Source organism: Pleurodeles waltl, chromosome 1_2 (assembly GCF_031143425.1).
Source record: "Pleurodeles waltl isolate 20211129_DDA chromosome 1_2, aPleWal1.hap1.20221129, whole genome shotgun sequence".
Taxonomy (NCBI): Eukaryota; Metazoa; Chordata; class Amphibia; order Caudata; family Salamandridae; genus Pleurodeles; species Pleurodeles waltl.
In genome coordinates this window covers 481,492,978-481,519,492 of record NC_090437.1, presented here as the reverse complement: position 1 = coordinate 481,519,492, position 26,515 = coordinate 481,492,978, and the positions used below count along the sequence as shown (strand labels likewise).

General features: G+C 46.6%; 1 protein-coding gene across 1 annotated transcript in view; it reads right to left on the bottom strand.

The window, feature by feature from the left end:
• The window catches only part of PAPSS1 (3'-phosphoadenosine 5'-phosphosulfate synthase 1), a 340,888-nt gene that overhangs the window by 200,372 nt on the left and 114,001 nt on the right, over positions 1-26,515 (bottom strand). The window contains exon 6 of the mRNA XM_069241180.1: positions 496-609. Coding sequence (XP_069097281.1) covers positions 496-609 — 114 coding nt within the window. The remainder of the gene's footprint in view (positions 1-495; positions 610-26,515) is intronic.

Below are 26,515 nucleotides of genomic sequence, written 5' to 3'. Positions count from 1 at the left end.
AGCTATTCATTATTTCATTTGCAGAGAGCAAATTTCAGGCGTTGCATTCCTGTACCATCAATAAAGCATCAAATCTTGTGAATCTATGAAGACCTTTTTTAGGTAGAACATACATGAATGGATCTCTAGTGTCAGACACCAGTCCAAGAATTAATGTGGCAGGTTTCATAGAACACCCGGGCTCAAAACTTCAGTGGCATTTAATATTGCAGAACGCGTCTTGTCCCGTAGGGCATTCATTTTTCCTTCACACAAAAACTGCAAGAAGAACCATGTAAACATTTTGCAAACACATTTTCAAAGAAGCTATGTGTGTGTTAAATATCTTTACAGACAAGCTTAACATCTTCAAGGAGAAACTAAATCTTGGATGTAACACTTTCCTGTACCCTTTCATGCTCTAGCAAAGGTAGATAGTAAAAGGCGGCCTAAAGGGAAAACACTCAAGAAACTGACAGGAAATTGAAGGACACCCATCACCTCCCTGAACACTACCTTGTTTATATCCAATGTGGGCAGTGCCTCGGCGTCACTTTTGGCCAGCTGCAACTTGTTTTCTGGAACATAGAGCTCCTTGATTTCATACGATGCATCCACAGGTACGATATCCTACAGAGCAATAAAAGAAGAAAGAGATGATGGAAGAGAAAGAGTTAACAACATAGTTCATAACTGCTCTCAGCTGGTGGACAGATGGTTCATCTTTAGTCAAAGGCATGTCTTTTTGATTTGTTATTGTTTCAGTTCAACATTAATAATCTTTTTTGCCCCCGGGGATACACATTTCTTCACTATTGAAACAAAGGATGAAGGTATGTGTAACAACATTTATGCTCCTGGCAGCTAAAAGTGGCTGGATGCACACAACTGTCGTCAAGGAAGTTGCAGAGGGGGAGCAATAGTTGCCTGCCAACCAGCATTATTATAAACCCAGAGAAGGCCAAAGCCTGGGGGTACAATGAACTTTAATCAAACTCTGCCTGATCTATGTAATAACTATGTATCAAAAGGCAAACTTTAAATGTCTCCTAGAGTATGTAAACATAACCCTAACACCATCAATATTACTCCTTTATACACTACTCATGAAGGCATAAATGTACGCAGATGTTCCATCACAAGCTGCCTGCAATGTGCCAAAATTAAACTGCAATTCCAATACTTATTAAGAAGAATGGAAAACGTTATAAAATTGAAGTTAAGTGTACTGGTTAGTTGTGCTTCCATAGGTTATAGGATTTTAAGATTCAGTTCCTTGATAGAGAAAATCCAAATGCTTCAAAATAAAACAAGTTCTGCACAAGAACACAAGAGTTGTGAAAATGGTAAAGCACTATACACGGTGGTCCGCAGCTGGTTTTGTAACAGTCTAATCTGGTATCCACAACAAAATGTCCACATGCAATACAAGGCTACTTACCTGTAAAGATTTACACAGAACCTTAATCAGTCACCCTCACTGTCCTATTGTAAAGAATGTGCCCAGGAACGGCTGCCAATAGGTGTGGCATGTAACTGAGTGGGCTGCTTGCTCCGGTGGTACAGCAGGGTATTTGCACCCCCCAGCTGGCAGCTGCTTCCAAAGCAAACAGATCAGTTTGTTATGCAATGCTTGCTTAGGAAGCCGCCACCATTTACATCAGATTCAAAATGTGGTAACCCACAGCTACGACATAGCCACAGTTAAAAATAAAACTCGTTACAGACGGTTGCTACGTCATAAAGACCTTCCAGGTCAGACTGAGAGGACTCTCAGAGAGCCTATCAGCGCTGCTTGCCTGCTTTCACTGAAAGCGGAAGGCACAGCAGCGGGGTGGGCGCTTGGTGGTGGGGGGGGGGTGTATGGGAAGGAGGGCAGGTAAGGTATATTTTTTCCACATGTGGGTAAGGGAGGACAGGTTATGTATGGCTTTCTGTAGGAAGTTGGCTCTGTATGTACTATTTCAAAGTAAGGAATAGCATGCACAGAGTCCAAGGGTTCCCCTTAGAGGTAGGATAGTGGCAAAAAGAGATAATACTAATGCTCTATTTTGTGGTAGTGTGGTCGAGCAGTAGGCTTATCCAAGGAGTAGTGTTAAGCATTTGTTGTACATACACATAGACAATAAATGAGGTACACACACTCAGAGACAAATCCAGCCAATAGGTTTTTATATAGAAAAATATCTTTTCTTAGTTTATTTTAAGAACCACAGGTTCAAATTCTACATGTAATATCTCATTCGAAAGGTATTGCAGGTAAGTACTTTCGGAACTTCAAATCATCAAAATTGAATGTATACTTTTCAAGTTATTCACAAATAGCTGTTTTAAAAGTGGACACTTAGTGCAATTTTCACAGTTCCTAGGGGAGGTAAGTATTTGTTAGGTTAACCAGGTAAGTAAGACACTTACAGGGCTTAGTTCTTGGTCCAAGGTAGCCCACCGTTGGGGGTTCAGAGCAACCCCAAAGTCACCACACCAGCAGCTCAGGGCCGGTCAGGTGCAGAGTTCAAAGTGGTGCCCAAAACACATAGGCTAGAATGGAGAGAGGGGGGTGCCCCGGTTCCGGTCTGCTTGCAGGTAAGTACCCGCGTCTTCGGAGGGCAGACCAGGGGGGTTTTGTAGGGCACCGGGGGGGACACAAGTCCACACAGAAATTTCACCCTCAGCAGCGCGGGGGCGGCCGGGTGCAGTGTAGAAACAAGCGTTGGGTTTGTAATGGAAGTCAATGGGAGATCTCGGGATCTCTTCAGCGCTGCAGGCAGGCAAGGGGGGGGTTCCTCGGGGAAACCTCCACTTGGGCAAGGGAGAGGGACTCCTGGGGGTCACTTCTCCAGTGAAAGTCCGGTCCTTCAGGTCCTGGGGGCTGCGGGTGCAGGGTCTCTCCCAGGCGTCGGGACTTTGGATTCAAAGAGTCGCGGTCAGGGGAAGCCTCGGGATTCCCTCTGCAGGCGGCGCTGTGGGGGCTCAGGGGGACAGGTTTTGGTACTCACAGTATCAGAGTAGTCCTGGGGTCCCTCCTGAGGTGTTGGATCTCCACCAGCCGAGTCGGGGTCGCCGGGTGCAGTGTTGCAAGTCTCACGCTTCTTGCGGGGAGCTTGCAGGGATCTTTAAAGCTGCTGGAAACAAAGTTGCAGCTTTTCTTGGAGCAGGTCCGCTGTCCTCGGGAGTTTCTTGTCTTTTCGAAGCAGGGGCAGTCCTCAGAGGATGTCGAGGTCGCTGGTCCCTTTGGAAGGCGTCGCTGGAGCAGGATCTTTGGAAGGCAGGAGACAGGCCGGTGAGTTTCTGGAGCCAAGGCAGTTGTCGTCTTCTGGTCTTCCGCTGCAGGGGTTTTCAGCTAGGCAGTCCTTCTTCTTGTAGTTGCAGGAATCTAATTTTCTAGGGTTCAGGGTAGCCCTTAAATACTAAATTTAAGGGCGTGTTTAGGTCTGGGGGGTGAGTAGCCAATGGCTACTAGCCCTGAGGGTGGGTACACCCTCTTTGTGCCTCTTTCCAAGGGGAGGGGGTCACAATCCTAACCCTATTGGGGGAATCCTCCATCTGCAAGATGGAGGATTTCTAAAAGTTAGAGTCACTTCAGCTCAGGACACCTTAGGGGCTGTCCTGACTGGCCAGTGACTCCTCCTTGTTTTTCTCATTATTTTCTCCGGCCTTGCCGCCAAAAGTGGGGCCTGGCCGGAGGGGGCGGGCAACTCCACTAGCTGGAGTGTCCTGCTGGGTTGGCACAAAGGAGGTGAGCCTTTGAGGCTCACCGCCAGGTGTGACAATTCCTGCCTGGGGGAGGTGTTAGCATCTCCACCCAGTGCAGGCTTTGTTACTGGCCTCAGAGTGACAAAGGCACTCTCCCCATGGGGCCAGCAACATGTCTCGGTTTGTGGCAGGCTGCTAAAACTAGTCAGCCTACACAGATAGTCGGTTAAGTTTCAGGGGGCACCTCTAAGGTGCCCTCTGGGGTGTATTTTACAATAAAATGTACACTGGCATCAGTGTGCATTTATTGTGCTGAGAAGTTTGATACCAAACTTCCCAGTTTTCAGTGTAGCCATTATGGTGCTGTGGAGTTCGTGTTTGACAGACTCCCAGACCATATACTCTTATGGCTACCCTGCACTTACAATGTCTAAGGTTTTGTTTAGACACTGTAGGGGTACCATGCTCATGCACTGGTACCCTCACCTATGGTATAGTGCACCCTGCCTTAGGGCTGTAAGGCCTGCTAGAGGCGTGTCTTACCTATACTGCATAGGCAGTGAGAGGCTGGCATGGCACCCTGAGGGGAGTGCCATGTCGACTTACTCGTTTTGTCCTCACTAGCACACACAAGCTGGCAAGCAGAGTGTCTGTGCTGAGTGAGAGGTCTCCAGGGTGGCATAAGACATGCTGCAGCCCTTAGAGACCTTCCTTGGCATCAGGGCCCTTGGTACTAGAAGTACCAGTTACAAGGGACTTATCTGGATGCCAGGGTCTGCCAATTGTGGATACAAAAGTACAGGTTAGGGAAAGAACACTGGTGCTGGGGCCTGGTTAGCAGGCCTCAGCACACTTTCAATTGTAAACATAGCATCAGCAAAGGCAAAAAGTCAGGGGGCAACCATGCCAAGGAGGCATTTCCTTACACAACCCCCCCCCAAACGAAAGAGGATGAGACTAACCTTTCCCAAGAGAGTCTTCATTTTCTAAGTGGAAGAACCTGGAAAGGCCATCTGCATTGGCATGGGCAGTCCCAGGTCTGTGTTCCACTATAAAGTCCATTCCCTGTAGGGAGATGGACCACCTCAACAGTTTAGGATTTTCACCTTTCATTTGCATCAGCCATTTGAGAGGTCTGTGGTCAGTTTGAACTAGGAAGTGAGTCCCAAAGAGGTATGGTCTCAGCTTCTTCAGGGACCAAACCACAGCAAAGGCCTCCCTCTCAATGGCACTCCAACGCTGCTCCCTGGGGAGTAACCTCCTGCTAATGAAAGCAACAGGCTGGTCAAGGCCATCATCATTTGTTTGGGACAAAACTGCCCCTATCCCATGTTCAGAGGCATCAGTCTGCACAATGAACTGCTTAGAATAATCTGGAGCTTTTAGAACTGGTGCTGAGCACATTGCCTGTTTCAGGGTGTCAAAGGCCTGTTGGCATTCCACAGTCCAGTTCACTTTCTTGGGCATTTTCTTGGAGGTGAGTTCAGTGAGGGCTGTCACAATGGATCCATATCCCTTCACAAACCTCCTGTAATACCCAGTCAAGCCAAGGAATGCCCTGACTTGAGTCTGGGTTTTTGGAGCTACCCAGTCCAGAATAGTCTGGATCTTGGGTTGGAGTGGCTGAACTTGGCCTCCACCTACAAGGTGGCCCAAGTAAACCACAGTTCCCTGCCCTATCTGGCATTTGGATGCCTTGATAGAGAGGCCTGCAGATTGCAGAGCCTTCAAAACCTTCTTCAGGTGGACCAGGTGATCCTGCCAGGTGGAGCTAAAGACAGCAATATCATCAAGATAAGCTGTGCTAAAGGACTCCAAGCCAGCAAGGACTTGATTCACCAACCTTTGGAAGGTGGCAGGGGCATTCTTTAAACCAAAGGGCATAACAGTAAACTGATAATGCCCATCAGGTGTGGAGAATGCTGTCTTTTCTTTTGCTCCAGGTGCCATTTTTATTTGCCAGTACCCTGCTGTCAAGTCAAAGGTACTTAGAAATTTGGCAGCACCTAATTTATCAATGAGCTCATCAGCTCTTGGAATTGGATGGGCATCTGTCTTGGTGACAGAATTGAGCCCTCTGTAGTCCACACAAAACCTCATCTCTTTCTTTCCATCTTTGGTGTGAGGTTTGGGGACTAAGACCACTGGGCTAGCCCAGGGGCTGTCAGAGCGCTCAATTACTCCCAATTCCAGCATCTTGTGGACTTCCACCTTGATGCTTTCCTTAACATGGTCAGACTGTCTAAAGATTTTGTTCTTGACAGGCATGCTGTCTCCTGTGTCCACATCATGGGTACACAGGTGTGTCTGACCAGGGGTTAAGGAGAAGAGTTCAGGAAACTGTTGTAGGACTCTCCTACAATCAGCTTGCTGTTGGCCAGAGAGGGTGTCTGAGTAGATCACTCCATCTATTGTGCCATCTTTTGGGTCTGATGACAGAAGATCAGGGAGAGGTTCACTCTCTGCCTCCTGATCCTCATCTGTTACCATCAACAGATTCACATCAGCCCTGTCATGGAAGAGCTTAAGGCGGTTCACATGGATCACCCTCTTGGGGCTCCTGCTTGTGCCCAGGTCCACCAGGTAGGTGACCTGACTCTTCCTTTCTAGTACTGGGTAAGGGCCACTCCATTTGTCCTGGAGTGCCCTGGGAGCCACAGGCTCCAGAACCCAGACTTTCTGCCCTGGTTGGAACTCAACCAGTGCAGCCTTTTGGTCATACCAAAACTTCTGGAGTTGTTGGCTGGCCTCAAGGTTTTTGGTTGCCTTTTCCATGTACTCTGCCATTCTAGAGCGAAGGCCAAGTACATAGTCCACTATGTCCTGTTTAGGCTCAAGGAGAGGTCTCTCCCAGCCTTCTTTAACAAGGGCAAGTGGTCCCCTTACAGGATGACCAAACAGAAGTTCAAAGGGTGAGAATCCTACTCCCTTCTGTGGCACCTCCCTGTAAGCGAAAAGCAGACATGGCAGGAGGACATCCCATCTCCTTTTGAGTTTTTCTGGGAGCCCCATGATCATGCCCTTTAATGTCTTGTTGAATCTCTCAACTAAGCCATTAGTTTGTGGATGGTAAGGTGTAGTGAATTTATAAGTCACTCCACACTCATTCCACATGTGCTTTAGGTATGCTGACATGAAGTTGGTACCTCTGTCAGACACCACCTCCTTAGGGAAACCCACTCTGGTAAAAATACCAATGAGGGCCTTGGCTACTGCAGGGGCAGTAGTCGACCTAAGGGGAATAGCTTCAGGATACCTGGTAGCATGATCCACTACTACCAGGATATACAGATTTCCTGAGGCTGTGGGAGGTTCTAGTGGACCAACTATGTCCACACCCACTCTTTCAAAGGGAACCCCCACCACTGGAAGTGGAATGAGGGGGGCCTTTGGATGCCCACCTGTCTTACCACTGGCTTGACAGGTGGGGCAGGAGAGGCAAAACTCCTTAACCATGTTGGACATATTGGGCCAGTAGAAGTGGTTGACTAACCTCTCCCACGTCTTGGTTTGTCCCAAATGTCCAGCAAGGGGAATGTCATGGGCCAATGTTAGGATGAACTCTCTGAACAGCTGAGGCACTACCACTCTCCTAGTGGCACCAGGTTTGGGGTCTCTGGCCTCAGTGTACAGGAGTCCATCTTCCCAATAGACCCTATGCGTTCCATTTTTCTTGCCTTTGGACTCTTCAGCAGCTTGCTGCCTAAGGCCTTCAAGAGAGGGACAGGTTTCTTGTCCCTTACACAGCTCCTCCCTTGAGGGTCCCCCTGGGCCTAAGAGCTCAACCTGATAAGGTTCAAGCTCCAAAGGCTCAGTTCCCTCAGAGGGCAGAACTTCTTCCTGAGAAGAGAGGTTCCCTTTCTTTTGCTGTGTTGCAGTTGGTTTCCCAACTGACTTTCCTTTCCTCTTGGTAGGCTGGGCCATTCTTCCAGACTCCAGCTCTACTTGTTCACCCTGTGCCTTGCATTGTGCTCTTGTTTTCACACACACCAGTTCAGGGATACCCAGCATTGCTGCATGGGTTTTTAGTTCCACCCCAGCCCATGCTGAGGACTCCAGGTCATTTCCAAGCAGACAGTCCACTGGGATATTTGAGGAGACCACCACCTGTTTCAGGCCTTTGACCCCTCCCCATTCTAAAGTAACCATTGCCATGGGATGTACTTTTCTCTGATTGTCAGCGTTGGTGACTGTGTAAGTTTTTCCAGTCAGGTATTGGCCAGGGGAAACCAGTTTCTCTGTCACCATGGTGACACTGGCACCTGTATCCCTCAGGCCTTCTATTCTAGTCCCATTAATTAAGAGTTGCTGTCTGTATTTTTGCATGTTAGGCGGCCAGACAGCTAGTGTGGCTAAATCCACCCCACCCTCAGAAACTAGAGTAGCTTCAGTGTGGACCCTGATTTGCTCTGGGCACACTGTTGATCCCACTTGGAGACTAGCCATACCAGTGTTACCTGGATGGGAGTTTGGAGTGGAACCTTTCTTGGGACAGGCCTTGTCTCCAGTTTGGTGTCCATGCTGTTTACAGCTATGACACCAGGCCTTTTTGGGATCAAAGTTTTTACCCTTGTACCCATTGTTTTGTGAAGAGGCTCTGGGCCCACCCTCCTGTGCAGGTTTTTGGGGGCCTGTAGAAGACTCTTTACTATTTTTAGTTTTGGTTGTCTCATCACCCTTCCCCTGGGGAGTCTTTGTGACCCCTTTCTTTTGGTCACCCCCTGTTGAAGTCTTGGACACCCTTGTCTTGACCCAATGGTCCGCCTTCTTTCCCAATTCTTGGGGAGAAATTGGTCCTAGGTCTACCAGATGTTGATGCAGTTTATCATTGAAACAATTACTCAATAGGTGTTCTTTCACAAATAAATTGTACAGCCCATCATAATTACTTACACCACTGCCTTGAATCCAACCATCTAGTGTTTTCACTGAGTAGTCAACAAAGTCAACCCAGGTCTGGCTCGAGGATTTTTGAGCCCCCCTGAACCTAATCCTGTACTCCTCAGTGGAGAATCCAAAGCCCTCAATCAGGGTACCCTTCATGAGGTCATAAGATTCTGCATCTTTTCCAGAGAGTGTGAGGAGTCTATCCCTACACTTTCCAGTGAACATTTCCCAAAGGAGAGCACCCCAGTGAGATCTGTTCACTTTTCTGGTTACACAAGCCCTCTCAAAAGCTGTGAACCATTTGGTGATGTCATCACCATCTTCATATTTTGTCACAATCCCTTTGGGGATTTTTAACATGTCAGGAGAATCTCTGACCCTATTTATATTGCTGCCACCATTGATGGGTCCTAGGCCCATCTCTTGTCTTTCCCTTTCTATGGCTAGGAGCTGTCTCTCTAAAGCCAATCTTTTGGCCATCCTGGCTAACAGGAGGTCATCTTCACTGAGAGCATCCTCAGTGATTTCAGAAATGTGGCACCCTCCTGTGAGGGACTCACCATTTCTGACTAACACAGTTGGAGACAGGACTTGAGGGGTCCTGTTCTCCCTATTTAGGACTGGAGGAGGGACATTGGCCTCCAAGTCACTAATTTCTTCCTCTGTGATGTCATCATCAGAGGGGTTGGCTTTTTCAAACTCTGCCAACAGCTCCTGGAGCTGAATTTTGGTAGGTCTGGAGCCAATGGTTATTTTTTTGATATTACAGAGAGACCTTAGCTCCCTCATCTTAAGATGGAGGTAAGGTGTGGTGTCGAGTTCCACCACATTCATCTCTGTATCAGACATTATTTTGCTAAAAGTTGGAAGACTTTTTAAAGAATCTAAAACTGTTTCTAGAATCTAATTTCAAACTTTTAACAAACTTTTAAACTCTAAAAGACAATGCTAAACAGGGACTTAACACACAAGGCCCTAGCAGGACTTTTAAGAATTTAGAAAAATTTCAAATTGCAAAAATCAATTTCTAATGACAATTTTGGAATTTGTCGTGTGATCAGGTATTGGCTGAGTAGTCCAGCAAATGCAAAGTCTTGTACCCCACCGCTGATCCACCAATGTAGGAAGTTGACTCTGTATGTACTATTTCAAAGTAAGGAATAGCATGCACAGAGTCCAAGGGTTCCCCTTAGAGGTAGGATAGTGGCAAAAAGAGATAATACTAATGCTCTATTTTGTGGTAGTGTGGTCGAGCAGTAGGCTTATCCAAGGAGTAGTGTTAAGCATTTGTTGTACATACACATAGACAATAAATGAGGTACACACACTCAGAGACAAATCCAGCCAATAGGTTTTTATATAGAAAAATATCTTTTCTTAGTTTATTTTAAGAACCACAGGTTCAAATTCTACATGTAATATCTCATTCGAAAGGTATTGCAGGTAAGTACTTTCGGAACTTCAAATCATCAAAATTGCATGTATACTTTTCAAGTTATTCACAAATAGCTGTTTTAAAAGTGGACACTTAGTGCAATTTTCACAGTTCCTAGGGGAGGTAAGTATTTGTTAGGTTAACCAGGTAAGTAAGACACTTACAGGGCTTAGTTCTTGGTCCAAGGTAGCCCACCGTTGGGGGTTCAGAGCAACCCCAAAGTCACCACACCAGCAGCTCAGGGCCGGTCAGGTGCAGAGTTCAAAGTGGTGCCCAAAACACATAGGCTAGAATGGAGAGAGGGGGGTGCCCCGGTTCCGGTCTGCTTGCAGGTAAGTACCCGCGTCTTCGGAGGGCAGACCAGGGGGGTTTTGTAGGGCACCGGGGGGGACACAAGTCCACACAGAAATTTCACCCTCAGCAGCGCGGGGGCGGCCGGGTGCAGTGTAGAAACAAGCGTCGGGTTTGTAATGGAAGTCAATGGGAGATCTCGGGATCTCTTCAGCGCTGCAGGCAGGCAAGGGGGGGGTTCCTCGGGGAAACCTCCACTTGGGCAAGGGAGAGGGACTCCTGGGGGTCACTTCTCCAGTGAAAGTCCGGTCCTTCAGGTCCTGGGGGCTGCGGGTGCAGGGTCTCTCCCAGGCGTCGGGACTTTGGATTCAAAGAGTCGCGGTCAGGGGAAGCCTCGGGATTCCCTCTGCAGGCGGCGCTGTGGGGGCTCAGGGGGACAGGTTTTGGTACTCACAGTATCAGAGTAGTCCTGGGGTCCCTCCTGAGGTGTTGGATCTCCACCAGCCGAGTCGGGGTCGCCGGGTGCAGTGTTGCAAGTCTCACGCTTCTTGCGGGGAGCTTGCAGGGATCTTTAAAGCTGCTGGAAACAAAGTTGCAGCTTTTCTTGGATCAGGTCCGCTGTCCTCGGGAGTTTCTTGTCTTTTCGAAGCAGGGGCAGTCCTCAGAGGATGTCGAGGTCGCTGGTCCCTTTGGAAGGCGTCGCTGGAGCAGGATCTTTGGAAGGCAGGAGACAGGCCGGTGAGTTTCTGGAGCCAAGGCAGTTGTCGTCTTCTGGTCTTCCGCTGCAGGGGTTTTCAGCTAGGCAGTCCTTCTTCTTGTAGTTGCAGGAATCTAATTTTCTAGGGTTCAGGGTAGCCCTTAAATACTAAATTTAAGGGCGTGTTTAGGTCTGGGGGGTGAGTAGCCAATGGCTACTAGCCCTGAGGGTGGGTACACCCTCTTTGTGCCTCCTCCCAAGGGGAGGGGGTCACAATCCTAACCCTATTGGGGGAATCCTCCATCTGCAAGATGGAGGATTTCTAAAAGTTAGAGTCACTTCAGCTCAGGACACCTTAGGGGCTGTCCTGACTGGCCAGTGACTCCTCCTTGTTTTTCTCATTATTTTCTCCGGCCTTGCCGCCAAAAGTGGGGCCTGGCCGGAGGGGGCGGGCAACTCCACTAGCTGGAGTGTCCTGCTGGGTTGGCACAAAGGAGGTGAGCCTTTGAGGCTCACCGCCAGGTGTGACAATTCCTGCCTGGGGGAGGTGTTAGCATCTCCACCCAGTGCAGGCTTTGTTACTGGCCTCAGAGTGACAAAGGCACTCTCCCCATGGGGCCAGCAACATGTCTCGGTTTGTGGCAGGCTGCTAAAACTAGTCAGCCTACACAGATAGTCGGTTAAGTTTCAGGGGGCACCTCTAAGGTGCCCTCTGGGGTGTATTTTACAATAAAATGTACACTGGCATCAGTGTGCATTTATTGTGCTGAGAAGTTTGATACCAAACTTCCCAGTTTTCAGTGTAGCCATTATGGTGCTGTGGAGTTCGTGTTTGACAGACTCCCAGACCATATACTCTTATGGCTACCCTGCACTTACAATGTCTAAGGTTTTGTTTAGACACTGTAGGGGTACCATGCTCATGCACTGGTACCCTCACCTATGGTATAGTGCACCCTGCCTTAGGGCTGTAAGGCCTGCTAGAGGGGTGTCTTACCTATACTGCATAGGCAGTGAGAGGCTGGCATGGCACCCTGAGGGGAGTGCCATGTCGACTTACTCGTTTTGTCCTCACTAGCACACACAAGCTGGCAAGCAGAGTGTCTGTGCTGAGTGAGAGGTCTCCAGGGTGGCATAAGACATGCTGCAGCCCTTAGAGACCTTCCTTGGCATCAGGGCCCTTGGTACTAGAAGTACCAGTTACAAGGGACTTATCTGGATGCCAGGGTCTGCCAATTGTGGATACAAAAGTACAGGTTAGGGAAAGAACACTGGTGCTGGGGCCTGGTTAGCAGGCCTCAGCACACTTTCAATTGTAAACATAGCATCAGCAAAGGCAAAAAGTCAGGGGGCAACCATGCCAAGGAGGCATTTCCTTACACTTTCCCATTACTCTTCTGTCCCTGCCTAGCAGTTGAAAGCAGGGCAGTTCATTTTGGGGACCATCCATAACAAAATTATAGATGGTTCGAAAGCGAATCACCGGATGGGTACCATCTCGAGGCTCTGAGTGACCTCACAGTCAACTTGAGCTTATCTCGTCATCTGTTTGAAGTTACACACAAACCCACAGTAAAAAACGTCATTGTTATTCACAGCTACCCATCTGTAATGCTATAGGCCAAGGATAAACACACGGAGAGAAGTAATGTTCCTAACTTCTCTACAAGTGTCTGTGTATATGAATACTACACAGTGAGTCTGAAATGTTTCACGCCATAATCGTCCCTTCGGATCTAGCAGCCTTTCTTCTGGACCAAAAAAGAAAGGCATAGTCTAGTCGTAACAAAGGTAAGAGCAAGAGTACTCCAGTGTTAGAGGTGTGTTGCATACATGTGTAACTCACACTGATGTATGGACTTCCAGCATCAGGTGACCTAAAAAAAAAATGCTGAACAACAAATCAAAATTTATATGTGGCGTATTGGAATGATTTGTGACAATTTCAAGGACGACTTCCCCTGGATGGTTGGTTTTCAATAAAGATCAATAAACTTGAAGTGGGCTAATGCCAATGGCAAACAGTGTCCTCAAGCACACACTTTTTGAGAAAAACTGTTGGTGAAATCACACAAAACTCATGCTATCACATCACTAGAAGAGAAAGGTGCTGGAATACTGAGGTGAATGCTATAAGGCAGAAAGGATTAGTCTTACCCTCCTAAAGTAATGGAGGCCGTTTAGTTTTGCAAAACTTGAATGAACAGTATAAAGATGTTTAAGTGATCTGACCAAGGAAGCACATGTATATAAATCATATAGTTCACACTAAGACAAGTAAATATCTGACAAGGATAATGCAGGGAGAACATATCTCTGCCAGTTCTAGTAATAATCTTCACATGGAGACAATGACTGAACTGTAGCCACCGAGGTACCTGCTGCTCATTGGTAAATATTTTTAAATAGAAAGAGAGGTTACTAATATTTCCCAATCATCTGATAGTCGTAACTACATGATTAGCTGTGATAGCCCACAGATGACAGCTGCTGCAGCGTGAACCCCTTTAAACAGTTTGAAACAGGAATTGCCCTGTCAATAAAAACAACCGCCTGGCGCCAAGTGTGCCACGAGTGATCCCCATACAGTCTAGAAACTCACTACTATTATGATGCATTCACTCAAATATGAAGGCGCATGGTATTCATAACCACTTTATTGGTTGTAACCAAAATACTGCTATTGTATCATTATAGGCCTCACAGGGGACAGTTCCCGCTGCCTGCCCCCCCCATATAAAGTTTAAAATAAGAACTGCCCCATTACTGTAAACACCTGCCTGGTGGTACGCGCAACCAATGTTGTTGCTAATATTGAATTTTTGCAATTAGCTATTAGAAAATCCCAAACGGTTATGTAAAACTGTTTAACACTGTTTGTGATACCCAAAAGGGTCGCAAAAGACCTGCTGCATCAATATTCATGAGGCAGGTTGCAATCTGCAAACCGATTTGGGAATGGCCACAATCACAGGGATGCTGGCCTGCTGGGGTCTGCGACTGCTTTTTCAATAAAGCATTTTTTTTGTAATGCAGCCCGTTTTCCTTAAAGGAAAATGGGTCTGCATTACAAAAAGAAAAATGAAAAAGTTTCTTTTAATTTTTTTAAGAGTAGGCAGTGATCCGTGGGACCACTGCCTCCTCTTAAAAAAATGTTTGCACCCCCATTCGCAAAGGAGAAGGGGTCCCTTGCAGACCCCTTCCAGTTTGCGAATGGCTTATCACCAACTTGATGTCGGTGATAACTGAATGTTTGCAACCGCATTCCTGGTTGCAAAACATTCCTACATACCAGTGCGACTCACTGTTAGGACGCCTCATCCTAATAGAGTTGCCAACCCTATTTTGCGAGTCAGTAATAGTGCTACATGCATCTGGCCCATGGTGCATTCTCTCTTTTGAGGTGGCGTATAGTGGTAGTAGTCTCATAAGTGTAAAAGAAGTGGGCTGAGAAACCGTCCACTTACTTGCCTCTGGCAGGGCCGAAAGCTTAGGACCCAACCACACTGCTGCATCCGGCGAAGCTCCATTAAAAGAGCGTGGCCAAGGCAGAGCATTATCTTGATTGGCTGGTAAGTTCCCTCAAACAAAGAAGTGACATCCCGGCCAACTTTGAGTTAAACAATCGTAATGAGAAGGTGTATGTGTTTTCTGCCATGATACTTTACTTGTGGGTCAGGCACATCGTGCGTCCAGGAGAAGACAAAGTACTGGGTAAAGTACGTAATATCTATTACAACAGATGAGGTATTAACAGCATTAAAAAAAAAAAAAAATATATATATATATATATATATATATATATATATATATATATATGGAAAATGTCACTTACCCAGTGTACATCTGTTCTTGGCATGATACGCTGCAGATTTACATGCTTTGCACATCCTGCCATCTAGTGTTGGGCTCGGAGTGTTGCAAGTTTTTTTTCTTTGAAGAAGTCTTTTCGAGTCACGAGATCGAGGGACTCCTCCCCTTTCGGCTCCATTGCGCATGGGTGCCGACTCCATCTTGGATTGTTGTCTTTCCACCATTGGGTTCAGGCGTGTTCCTTTTCGCTCCGCGTTTCGGTTCGGAAAGTTAGTGAAAATCTCGGAAATTTCGACAGTATTGTTAGGGAAATGGTGACTCACGTTCCAAAAAAGGGGGGCTTTGAAAGGAAAAAGGTTTGGTCAGTAAATGTGCTGCAGCCGAATATTTTAAGTCAAAGGGCTGGGGGAGGAGTATGGCATAAACAAAACATTTCTGCACATAGATTTCCAAAGTAATGGCCCAAGAGAAAGGGGGGGGGGGGGGGGGGGGGGGTGGAGCATCCCAAAATTTTACAAGGGTAAAGTAATAAACCTCCAATGGGTGGAAAGTAAAAACCCCAGGCATTGTCAGTTGGCTAATGAGGCAAGTGCCCTCAAGGAAAAAGTCTTCCGTGGATATTTCCCATAACTTGTAAGGCTGCAAGGTGGTAGCACCCCGGTGTGTGACTCCAAATAACAATAATATTCTGCTCTGATCTCAAAAGGTTGTACTCCTGTGTGCAAATGAAGGATTTAGCATCAAAAAGAGGAATTAGAAAACATTCATAATTATCTTTGGAAAACAGATATCACCCCTTATTGTTTAAAGAAACTGGTCCTGGGGATATCATCATTCTGCCCAGAGATGTGTGTGTGGGGTTTAAAGACCCATCTTTGTTCCTTTTCCAAAAGTATATGTGGCGCATTGGAATGATTTGTGACAGTTTCAAGGATGAGTCACCCTAAATGGTTGGTTTTCAATAAAGTGAGTGCTCAGCTTAGTAGCAGCACGTTGGCATTTAATAGTACTGCAGTATTCATTAATAAAGATCTTGATTTGTCTAGTGATCATCCCTATATACCGAAGGCCACAGGGGCAAGTAATTTGGTAGATGCAGTTTCTGGTAGTGCAGTTAGTATGTTTCTTCAGGGTCCAGGTCCCTGCTTGCCCCAAGTCCACACAAGTGGTTGCTTTCGTAATGGAGCAAACATTACATTGACCACAGGGAAAGTGGCCATGAACTGGTGTCAATTGCCACAACGTTGATGGTCTAGAAACTGGTGTCACTGTCTTCTGTTGAGGTCTACTGTGAACCACAATATCTTCAGTATTCTGAGTTCTCTTAAAAACAAACAGGGGTTTGTCAATATTAATATCCCCCACTCCTTGCGATTGCCTAGAGTTTAGTGATAATATTTTTCACTTCATTGGATATCCCAGTGAGGGTGTTGACACAGGTCAGTCTTGACTCCTCTGGTTTGTCTCATGTGGCCAACAGGGACTCTGTGGTCATCTCAAGCTCTCTTCCTTGCTGAGTTAACTACACGGGGAGGGTAGTGGCGGTTCAATAGCTTCTGAGTTAAGTCATCTGCTTGGCTCTCAAATGTCCTCAATTCACTGAAATTTTGTTGTAGCCTTAAAAACTGCCTTTAAGGTAGACTGATCATCAGGGTTCGAGGATGGGGACTCTCAAAGAAAAGTAAGTTGATGCAATCAGTCTGCTTGTGGTAAGTCCTAGTTTCTAGCTTCCCATTATTGATAGGGATGAGTAAGTCCAGGAATGAAATATCTTTTGCAGAGGTAGATGCAGTAAAGTTCAGATATTGGTCCAACCCATTGATCCAGGACACAAAACCGATTACTTCATTGACATTACCCTTCCTGATAATCAAAATGTTGCAAATGTATTGACACCAAAGTCTAATGTTCTGAGAGAAGGGATTACTCTGATTCGAAATGTGTAGTGTCTCAAACTTAAACATGTACAGGCATGCCAAACTGGGAGCAAAAGTGCTGCCCATCGAGGTACCACAGATCTGATAGCACAGGTTGTCCTCATACTGAAAGTAATTTTCTTTCGGGGCTAGCGTGGCACAATCTATAAAGAAATGGACTGGTGTTGGTGAAGTTCAGTCTTGAACCCTCAGCATGTCCTCTATGACCGTAAGCGTGGAGTCTTGTGATATATTGGTGTACAATGCCTCATCATCGCAGCAGATCAGGACATCTATGGGGCCTTCAATGTTGACTTGGTTAATCAGATTTAGTATCCTTAAGAAAAGTTGACATCTGTTGTACTATCAATTGCAGAAATTGGTCACAAAATTTAGATAGTGGCTCTAACAAGGAGCCAATGCGAGATACAATCAATCAAGGATTTATAGAGCGCACTAATCACCCGTTAGGGTCTCAAGGTGCTGGGGGGGGAGCTACTGGTCGTAGAGCCATGTCTTGAGGCATTTCCTGAATGTCAAGAGGTCTTGGGTCTGGCGAAGGTGTAGCTGTAGGGAGTTCCAGGTCTTGGCGGCTAGGTGAGAGAAGGATCTTCCTCCGGCGGTGGTGCAGCAGATGCAGGGGATGGAGGCGAAGGCGAGGCTGGTGGAGCGAAGATTGCGGGTGGGGATGTGGAAGGTGAGTGTCATTGAGGTAGGCTGGGCCTGTGTTGTGGAGTGCCTTGTGTGCGTGGATGAGGAGTTTGAAGGTGATTCTCTTTGATACTGGTAGCCAGTGAAGGTCTCTGAGGTGGGGGGAAATGTGGTCACGGCGTGGGATGTCCAGAATGAGGCAGGTCATCCTGGAGGAGGGTTAGTCCCCTTGTGGATTTAGGCAATAGAAGTATGGGATTTTTGGCTGTCCGATAACTAAGAAGTCAGCCTCTTTCTGGGTGATACAATTGGAGAGTTCAGCCTCTTTAGTCATAGTCGGTATCTGTAGCTGGAGACGTGCTGTAGGGTCTTGTTGCATAGGGGCACAGTAAGATGCATCACTTAAAAGGTGTAGGCATTCCGGTCTATAAGCCTCAGTGTCCAAGATAACCAGGGCTTCTCCCTTGTCAGCTTGTTTGATAGTAATACCGTCATCAGCCAGTACCTGTAAGGCTTCTCTTTATGCCTAGAAAAGATTAACAAAGGGGCATTTGGGTGTATCTTCCCCACATCGTTCAGGACAGATTTTTCAAAGGTCACACCCTCACACAATCATACTAATGGGGGGACTGAATGTTCAAGAGTTTAAGGCCACAGTTATCTGCGGAGTCCATTGGTGGTTTATCCTGGAAGAATGTGAAGCCTCGGAAAATCCTAAAACTTTTACTGGACCTGCAGGTCTAGTGACTTAAATAATATAATCAACCTAATTATAATGCTCTCAACCCATAAACTGGTTTCAAATTATATGATCCTGTGCAAATATTTTAATTCACTGGGCCACCATTCTCTTATTTATCTCATGTGAGAGCACCTTCAAATATGAGAGTTCAGCATGACTGCTGTACAAAAACACTTTTGTTTGATTTAATAGACTAAACTTTTGCTCCCATATAATACAAATCTAGACACATATCGGAAATACAATACCGCTAACTTGTCTCTTAGCTCATTAACCTTATTGTAATCAGGGCAGGGATGTTTTTCAAGTCATGTTGAAAATCTATCACTTTTAATAAATACATACCCAACTTATTTCAATCAGCAGATTTTCCACAATTCGTCACAAAGCCTTAGACTGGCTCACCTCCTCCCTCACAGACCGGACCCAGAGAGTCCACCTTCCACCCTTCCACTCCAACCCTACCAAGATAACCTGCGGAGTCCCAAGGGTCCTCCCTCAGCCCCACACTCTTCAACATCTACATGATCCCCCCTAGCCAACATTCTCCAAGCACACGGAATCACTATCCTCTCCTATGCAGGTGACACCCAACTCATCCTCTCCCTCACCCGCAACCCCACCACCGCCAAAACCAACCTACACGCCGCTCTCCTCGACACCGCCAACTAGATGACCACTAACCACCTCAAGCTCAACTCAAACAAAACCGAGATCATCATCTTCGGCCCCAAGAAAACCACATGGGACGACTCCTGGTGGCCCACCGCCCTAGGCCCCGCACCCACCCCCGCAAACCACGCATGCAACCTCAGCATCATCCTTGACCCCTCTCTCTCCATGACACAGCAAATCAATAATCTAACCTCCTCCTGCTTCCACACACTCCGCACTCTAAAAAAAATCCTTCAAATGGATTCCCCCAGAAACCCGAAAGACAGTCACCCACGCACTGATCAGCAGCAGACTGGACTACGGTAACGCCCTCTACGCCGGCACCACACCCGAACGCAAACTCCAGAGAATCCAGAACACAGCCGCACGCCTCGTCCTTGGCCTCCCCTGCCATGAACGAATCTCACCACACCTCAAATCCCTTCACTGGCTCCCCATAGACAAGAGAATCACATTCAAGATCCTCATCCACTCATACAAATCCCTCCACAACACCGGCCCAACCTACCTCAACGAAAGAGTTAACTTCCACACTCCCACACACAACCTCTGATCAGCCGACCTCGCCCTTGCCACAGTCCCCTGCAACCAACGCAGTACCGCAGGAGGCAGGTCCTTCTCCAACCTCGTCCCAAAACCTGGAACTCCCTCCCCACCGACCTTCGCAAAACCAAAGACCTCCTGGTCTTCAGAAAGAAGCTCAAGACATGGTTGTTCGATCAGTTACCCCCCCCCTCCCGTTTAGCCCCACCCCCCAGCGCCTTGAGACCCTCACGGGAGAGTAGCGTGCTCTACAAATTTTTTTGATTGATTGATTGATTTTCCATTTAACTGGCAACAACATTTCCCACTGATGTGGTTTTACTGATAAAACTATATAGTATATAATGCTTGGAAATTAAGTTTCTGCAAATATTTGTCATTTGCACATCACCAAGTAAAGTATTCTGATTAGTTTTTCTCCTATTTAAATCTCTGTTTGCATCACACTTCTGAGTTACAAAAAATGTTCTTTCGTAATTCCGGATATATTTTAAAATACTTGTACTATTCATTTACAAGGTGCTTATGTGTTGTGTTAGGGGGAAAACTGACATCTTGCAGCCTTTTGTTTCACAATGATTGTCAGACAATTCACTTGACAAAAACTTCTAACTGTAATAAGGGAAAGAAAAATAAATATCATTTTCCTTAACTTCACTCGCCAGAACGGACGAGTAGGTGCTAAAAATAGCTCGACCTGATAAACTCTGACTCACCATAGCAAGTGGGCGCGTAGATTTTTCGAGGCCTGAATGTGTGTAGTCTGATCTTCCTAAAAAATTGGGATAATTGACAATTCAATCTGAAAGGGCCTTCCTTTGGGATAGGTATAAAGCAGAGACCCTTATTAAGGCCCTGTTGTTCCAAGTTGGTAAGGGACTTAGAGGATAAATTAACCACTAGGTTGTCTTTGATTGGGTCTTCTAGGGGCTACTTGTTAACATTGTTCTTGTTCTTCCTGTTACCTTTGGACCCTTTTCCCCTTTCCTTTGTGCCTGTCTCTTCCTCTGCCCCAACCTCTGGCTAAAAAATAGATTGTATGGTGGACAGCGTGTGGGGTTCCTGGTACTGACACGGGTGAGAGCTTGGAGTGTGAGAACGGAGGTGCATTGACGGAGCTGGGCCCGAGGTCCCAGTACTGGAGTTGCAGTGTACTGACTACAAGAACTGAGGTGCTCTGGCAGACAGTGTGTGTGGAGTTTGTGGCACTGGCACGGTTGAGGGCTTGAGGTTTGTGAACTGAGGTGCACTGATGGAGCTGCAAGTGGGATCCCAGTATGGAGCAGAAGTGGGCACTGGCTCTAAGGATTGCGAGCACTGTTAGAGCAGGGTGCCTAGGCTATAAGCAATTACAAGTGATCCCCTCTGCCCTTGCTCTCAGCACACAGGCAGGCTCACTTGGTAAAGAAATTCCAAGACAAGAAAGGGCAAGAGCCAGGAAGCTGAGAGAGGGTGCAGAGAGCCCACAAAGACCAAATGTGACCAAGATAACAGCCTGATTTATAGCCTTGTTTACAGCTAATCTCAGAGGAAGAATGCTCTGCACATTAACAGGGAAGCTTCCCTGGACAGGAGCAGGAAACAAGGTTTTATAAAAAGTCCCCTACAGACCAGAGAAACAGGACAAGGTGTAATTTTGCAGTAGTTTGTCCCTGCTCCCACACAGAAGGAGGGACGAAGAGGCATGACAGACCACCAGCAAGCAAGGACTTTTAAATGACACAAACTAAAAAATGAAATAGCTGGAAGCTCACAGAAGTGTACTTTTAAGTATACAAGAGCTCATATGTTTACACTTAACCTAAAAATCTGGAGACGTCACATTATGCGTTGACTTGCGTGCCCTCAAAAAAATATAGTACTGGATTGCCACTCACTCCCTAAAATCCAGGATCTATTAACCAGCCTGAGTGGAGCATCACAGTTTTCCACAATTGAGCTGAGGTCCGCTTACCATCAGGTTGCCTTAGGTACTGGTTCACAAGTGCGAACAACATTTGTGGCCCCTTACGGGTGGTCACATTTTTCAGATTTCCATTTGGTCTGGCGTCTGCCGCCAGTGTGTTCCAAAAACGTATGGATAATTTGTTTGGGGACATTAATGGTGTGCCAAGATGACTTCTTGATTTTTGCCAAAACTTGGGTGAACAGAACATGATATTGAGGAAGGTTTTACCAATTTTGTTGCAACGCAGTATGATGATAAAATTAGTTAAGTGTAATTTTGCCACTAATGAACTTGCATATCTTGGGTATACTGTGTCGAGGGATGGTATAAAACATACAGCTTCCCCCATTAATGCAGACAAGAACACAAAGGCACCAGCGGACAAAGATGCACTGTGATCGCTCCTGGGGCTTGCTGAATATTATGCACACTTTGTCCCAGATTATGCACAAGAGGCCGAGTCGATGAGAGAGTTACTTAGGAAAGGGCAGAAATTTATGTGGTCAAATGAACTACAGAAAGACTTTGAGAATGTAAAAAATGTAACTGTAACAGCTCCAGCGCTAAATTCATTTTGTGAGAATTAACCAACTTTCATCACTGAGAATGCAAGCACTAGTGGTTTAGGGGCTGTGTTAAGTAAAAAGATTGCTGGCAATGAAAAAAAACAGTTGCGTTTGCATCTAGGACCTTAAGACAACATGAATGTCAGTATAATAACATTGAGTGGGAAGCTCTAGCATGTGCAAGGGATGTACACAAATTTAGGACCTATATATGGAAAATGTCACTTGCCCAGTGTACATCTGTTCGTGGCATTAGTCGCTGCAGATTCACATGCTGTGCACAGTCCGCCGTCTGGTGTTGGGCTCAGAGTGTTACAAGTTGTTTTTCTTCGAAGAAGTCTTTTCGAGTCACGAGACCGAGGGACTCCTCCCATTTCGATTCCATTGCGCATGGGCGTCGACTCCATCTTAGATGGTTTTCCCCGCAGAGGGTGAGGCAGGAGTTGTGTATGTTGGTAATAGTGCCCATGGAATGGAATGAATACGTATGTACATAATAAAGGTTAAAGTAATATATTTACAAATGTACAAATGTTCAAGATCTACTTCTAAACGGCTACAGGCTCCCGGGGAGGCGGGTGGGCGCATGTGAATCTGCAGCGACTAATGCCACGAACAGATGTACACTGGGTGTAGGAAGTTGGCTCTGTATGCACTATTTCAAAGTAAGGAATAGTATGCACAGAGTCCAAGGGTTCCCCTTAGAGGTAAGATAGTGGCAAAAAGAGATAATACTAATGCTCTATTTTGTGGTAGTGTGGTCGAGCAGTAGGCTTATCAAAGGAGTAGTGTTAAGCATTTGTTGTACATACACACAGGCAATAAATGAGGAACACACACTCAGAGACAAATCCAGCCAATAGGTTTTGTTATAGAAAAATATATTTTCTTAGTTTATTTTAAGAACCACAGGTTCAAGTTCTACATGTAATATCTCATTTGAAAGGTATTGCAGGTAAGTACTTTAGGAACTTTGAATAATTACAGTAGCATATATACTTTTCACATAAAACACAAATAGCTGTTTTAAAAGTGGACACACTGCAATTTTCACAGTTCCTGGGGGAGGTAAAGTATTGTTAGGTTTTGCAGGTAAGTAACCCACCTACAGGGTTCAGTTTTGGGTCCAAGGTAGCCCACCGTTGGGGGTTCAGAGCAACCCCAAAGTTACCACACCAGCAGCTCAGGGCCGGTCAGGTGCAGAGTTCAAAGTGGTGCCCAAAACGCATAGGCTTCAATGGAGAGAAGGGGGTGCCCCGGTTCCAGTCTGCCAGCAGGTAAGTACCAGCGTCTTCGGAGGGCAGACCAGGGGGGTTTTGTAGGGCACCGGGGGGGGGACACAAGTCCACACAAAAAGTACACCCTCAGCAGCGCGGGGGCGGCCGGGTGCAGTGTGCAAACAAGCGTCGGGTTTCCAATGGGAGTCAATGGGAGACCAAGGGGTCTCTTCAGCGGTGCCGGCAGGCAAGGGGGGGGGGCTCCTCGGGGTAGCCACCACCTAGGCAAGGGAGAGGGCCTCCTGGGGGTCACTCCTGCACTGAAGTTCCGTTCCTTCAGGTGCTGGGGGCTGCGGGTGCAGGGTTTTTTCCAGCCGTCGGGATTTTAGAGTCAGGCAGTCGCGGTCAGGGGGAGCCTCGGGATTCCCTCTGCAGGCGTCGCTGTGGGGGCTCAGGGGGGACAACTTTGGTTACCCACGGTCTCTGAGTCGCCGGAGGGTCCTCCCTGAGGTGTTGGTTCTCCACCAGTCGAGTCGGGGTCGCCGGGTGCAGTGTTGCAAGTCTCACGCTTCTTGCGGGGATTTGCAGGGGTGTTTAAATCTGCTCCTCTGTAACAAAGTTGCAGTCTTTTTGGAGCAGTGCCGCTGTCCTCTGGAGTTTCTTGTCTTTCTTGAAGCAGGGCAGTCCTCTGAGGATTCAGAGGTCGCTGGTCCTTGGGAAAGCGTCGCTGGAGCAGGTTTCTTTCGAAGGCAGGAGACAAGCCGGTAGGTTTGGGGTCAAAGCAGTTGGTGTCTTCTTTTCTTCTTCTGCAGGGGTCTTTCAGCTCAGCAGTCCTCTTCTTCTTGTAGTTGCAGGAATCTAAATTCTTAGGTTCCGGGAAGCCCTTAAATACTAAATTTAAGGGCGTGTTTAGGTCTGGGGGGTTAGTAGCCAATGGCTACTAGCCCTGAGGGTGGGTACACCCTCTTTGTGCCTCCTCCCAAGGGGAGGTGGGCACATCCCTATTCCTATTGGGGGAATCCTCCTTCTACAAGATGGAGGATTTCTAAAAGTCAGAGTCACCTCAGCTCAGGACACCTTAGGGGCTGTCCTGACTGGCCAGTGACTCCTCCTTGTTTTTCTCATTATCTCTCCTGGACTTGCCGCCAAAAGTGGGGGCTGGGTCCAGGGGGCGGGCATCTCCACTAGCTGGAGTGCCCTGGGGCATTGTAACACAAAGCTTGAGTCTTTGAAGCTCACTGCTAGGCGTTACAGTTCCTGCAGGGGGGAGGTGTGAAGCACCTCCACCCAGAGCAGGCTTTGTTTCTGTCCTCAGAGAGCACAAAGGCTCTCAACGCATGGGGTCAGAAACTCGTCTCTCAGCAGCAGGCTGGCACAGACCAGTCAGTCCTGTACTGAACAATTGGGTAAAATACAGGGGGTATCTCTAAGATGCCCTCTGTGTGCATTTTTTTAATAAATCCAACACTGGCATCAGTGTGGGTTTATTATTCTGAGAAGTTTGATACTAAACTTCCCAGTATTCAGTGTAGCCATTATGGAGCTGTGGAGTTGGTGTATGACAGACTCCCAGCCCATATACTCTTATGGCTACCCTGCACTTACAATGTCTAAGGTTTTGCTTAGACACTGTAGGGGCATAGTGCTCATCCACATATGCCCTCACCTGTGGTATAGTGCACCCTGCCTTAGGGCTGTAAGGCCTGCTAGAGGGGTGACTTACCTATGCCACAGGCAGTGTGAGTTTGGCATGGCACCCTGAGGGGAGTGCCATGTCGACTTAGTCATTTTCTCCCCACCAGCACACACAAGCTGGCAAACAGTGTGTCTGTGCTGAGTGAGGGGTCCCTAGGGTGGCATAAGACATGCAGCAGCCCTTAGAGACCTTCCCTGGCATCAGGGCCCTTGGTACCAGGGGTACCAGTTACAAGGGACTTTCCTAGGTGCCAGGGTTGTGCCAATTGTGGAAACAATGGTACATTTTAGGTGAAAGAACACTGGTGCTGGGGCCTGGTTAGCAGGGTCCCAGCACACTTCTCAGTCAAGTCAGCATCAGTATCAGGCAAAAAGTGGGGGGTAACTGCAACAGGGAGCCATTTCTTTACACTGGGTAAGTGACATTTTCCGTTCGATGGCATGTGTAGCTGCAGATACACATGCTGTGCATAGACTAGTAAGCAGTTATCTCCCCAAAAGCGGTGGTTCAGCCTGTAGGAGTTGAAGTAGTTTGAAATAATGTTCTTAGTACAGCTTGACCTACTGTGGCTTGTTGTGCAGTTAACACATCTACACAGTAGTGCTTGGTAAATGTATGAGGCGTAGACCATGTTGCTGCCTTACATATTTCGTTCATTGGAATATTTCCTAGAAAGGCCATGGTAGCCCCTTTCTTTCTGGTTGAGTGTGCCTTTGGTGTAATAGGCAACTCTCTCTTTGCTTTAAGATAGCAGGTTTGAATACACTTAACTATCCACCTAGCAATGCCTTATTTTGAAATTGGATTTCCTGTATGAGGTTTTTGAAAGGCAATAAATAGTTGTTTTGTTTTTCTAATTAGTTTTGTTCTGTCAATGTAGTACATTAGTGCTCTTTTGATGTCTAATGTATGTAGTGCTCTTTCAGCTACAGAATCTGGCTGTGGGAAGAACACTGGTAATTCTACTGTTTGATTTAAGTGGAACGGTGAGATAACCTTTGGATTTGTCCTTAGAACTACTTTATTTTTATGTATTTGAATAAATCGTTCTTGTATGGTAAATGCTTGAATCTCGCTCACTCTTCTTAGAGATGTGATGGCAATCAAAAATGCAACTTTCCACGTTAAGTATTGCATTTCACAAGAATGCATGGGCTCGAAAGGTGGACCCATGAGTCTTGTTACGACAATGTTGAGGTTCCATGAAGGAACAGGTGGTGTTCTTGGTGGTATGATTCTCTTTTAGCCTTCCATAAACGCTTTAATGACTGGTATTCTAAATAGTAAAGTTGAATGAGTAATTTGCAGGTAAGCTGATATTGCGGTGAGATGTATCTTTATGGAAGAGAAAGCTAGATTTGATTTTTGCAAATGTAGTAAATATCCTACTATATATTTTGGAGATGCGTGTAATGGCTGAATTTGATTATTCTGGCAGTAATACACAAATCTTTTCCACTTAATTGCATAGCAGTGTCTAGTGGTAGGTTTCCTAGCTTGTCTTATGACCTCCATACATTCTTGTGTGAGGTCTAAGTGTCCGAATTCTAGGATTTCAGGAGCCAAATTGCTAGATTCAAAGATGCTGGATTTGGATGTCTGATCTGTTGTTTGTGTTATGTTAACAGATCTGGTTTGTTGGGTAGTTTGACATGAGGTACTACTGACAGGTCTAGTAGTGTTGTGTACCAAGGTAGCCTTGCCCATGTTGGTGCTATTAGTATGAGTTGGAGTTTGTTTTGACTCAACCTGTTTACTAGATATGG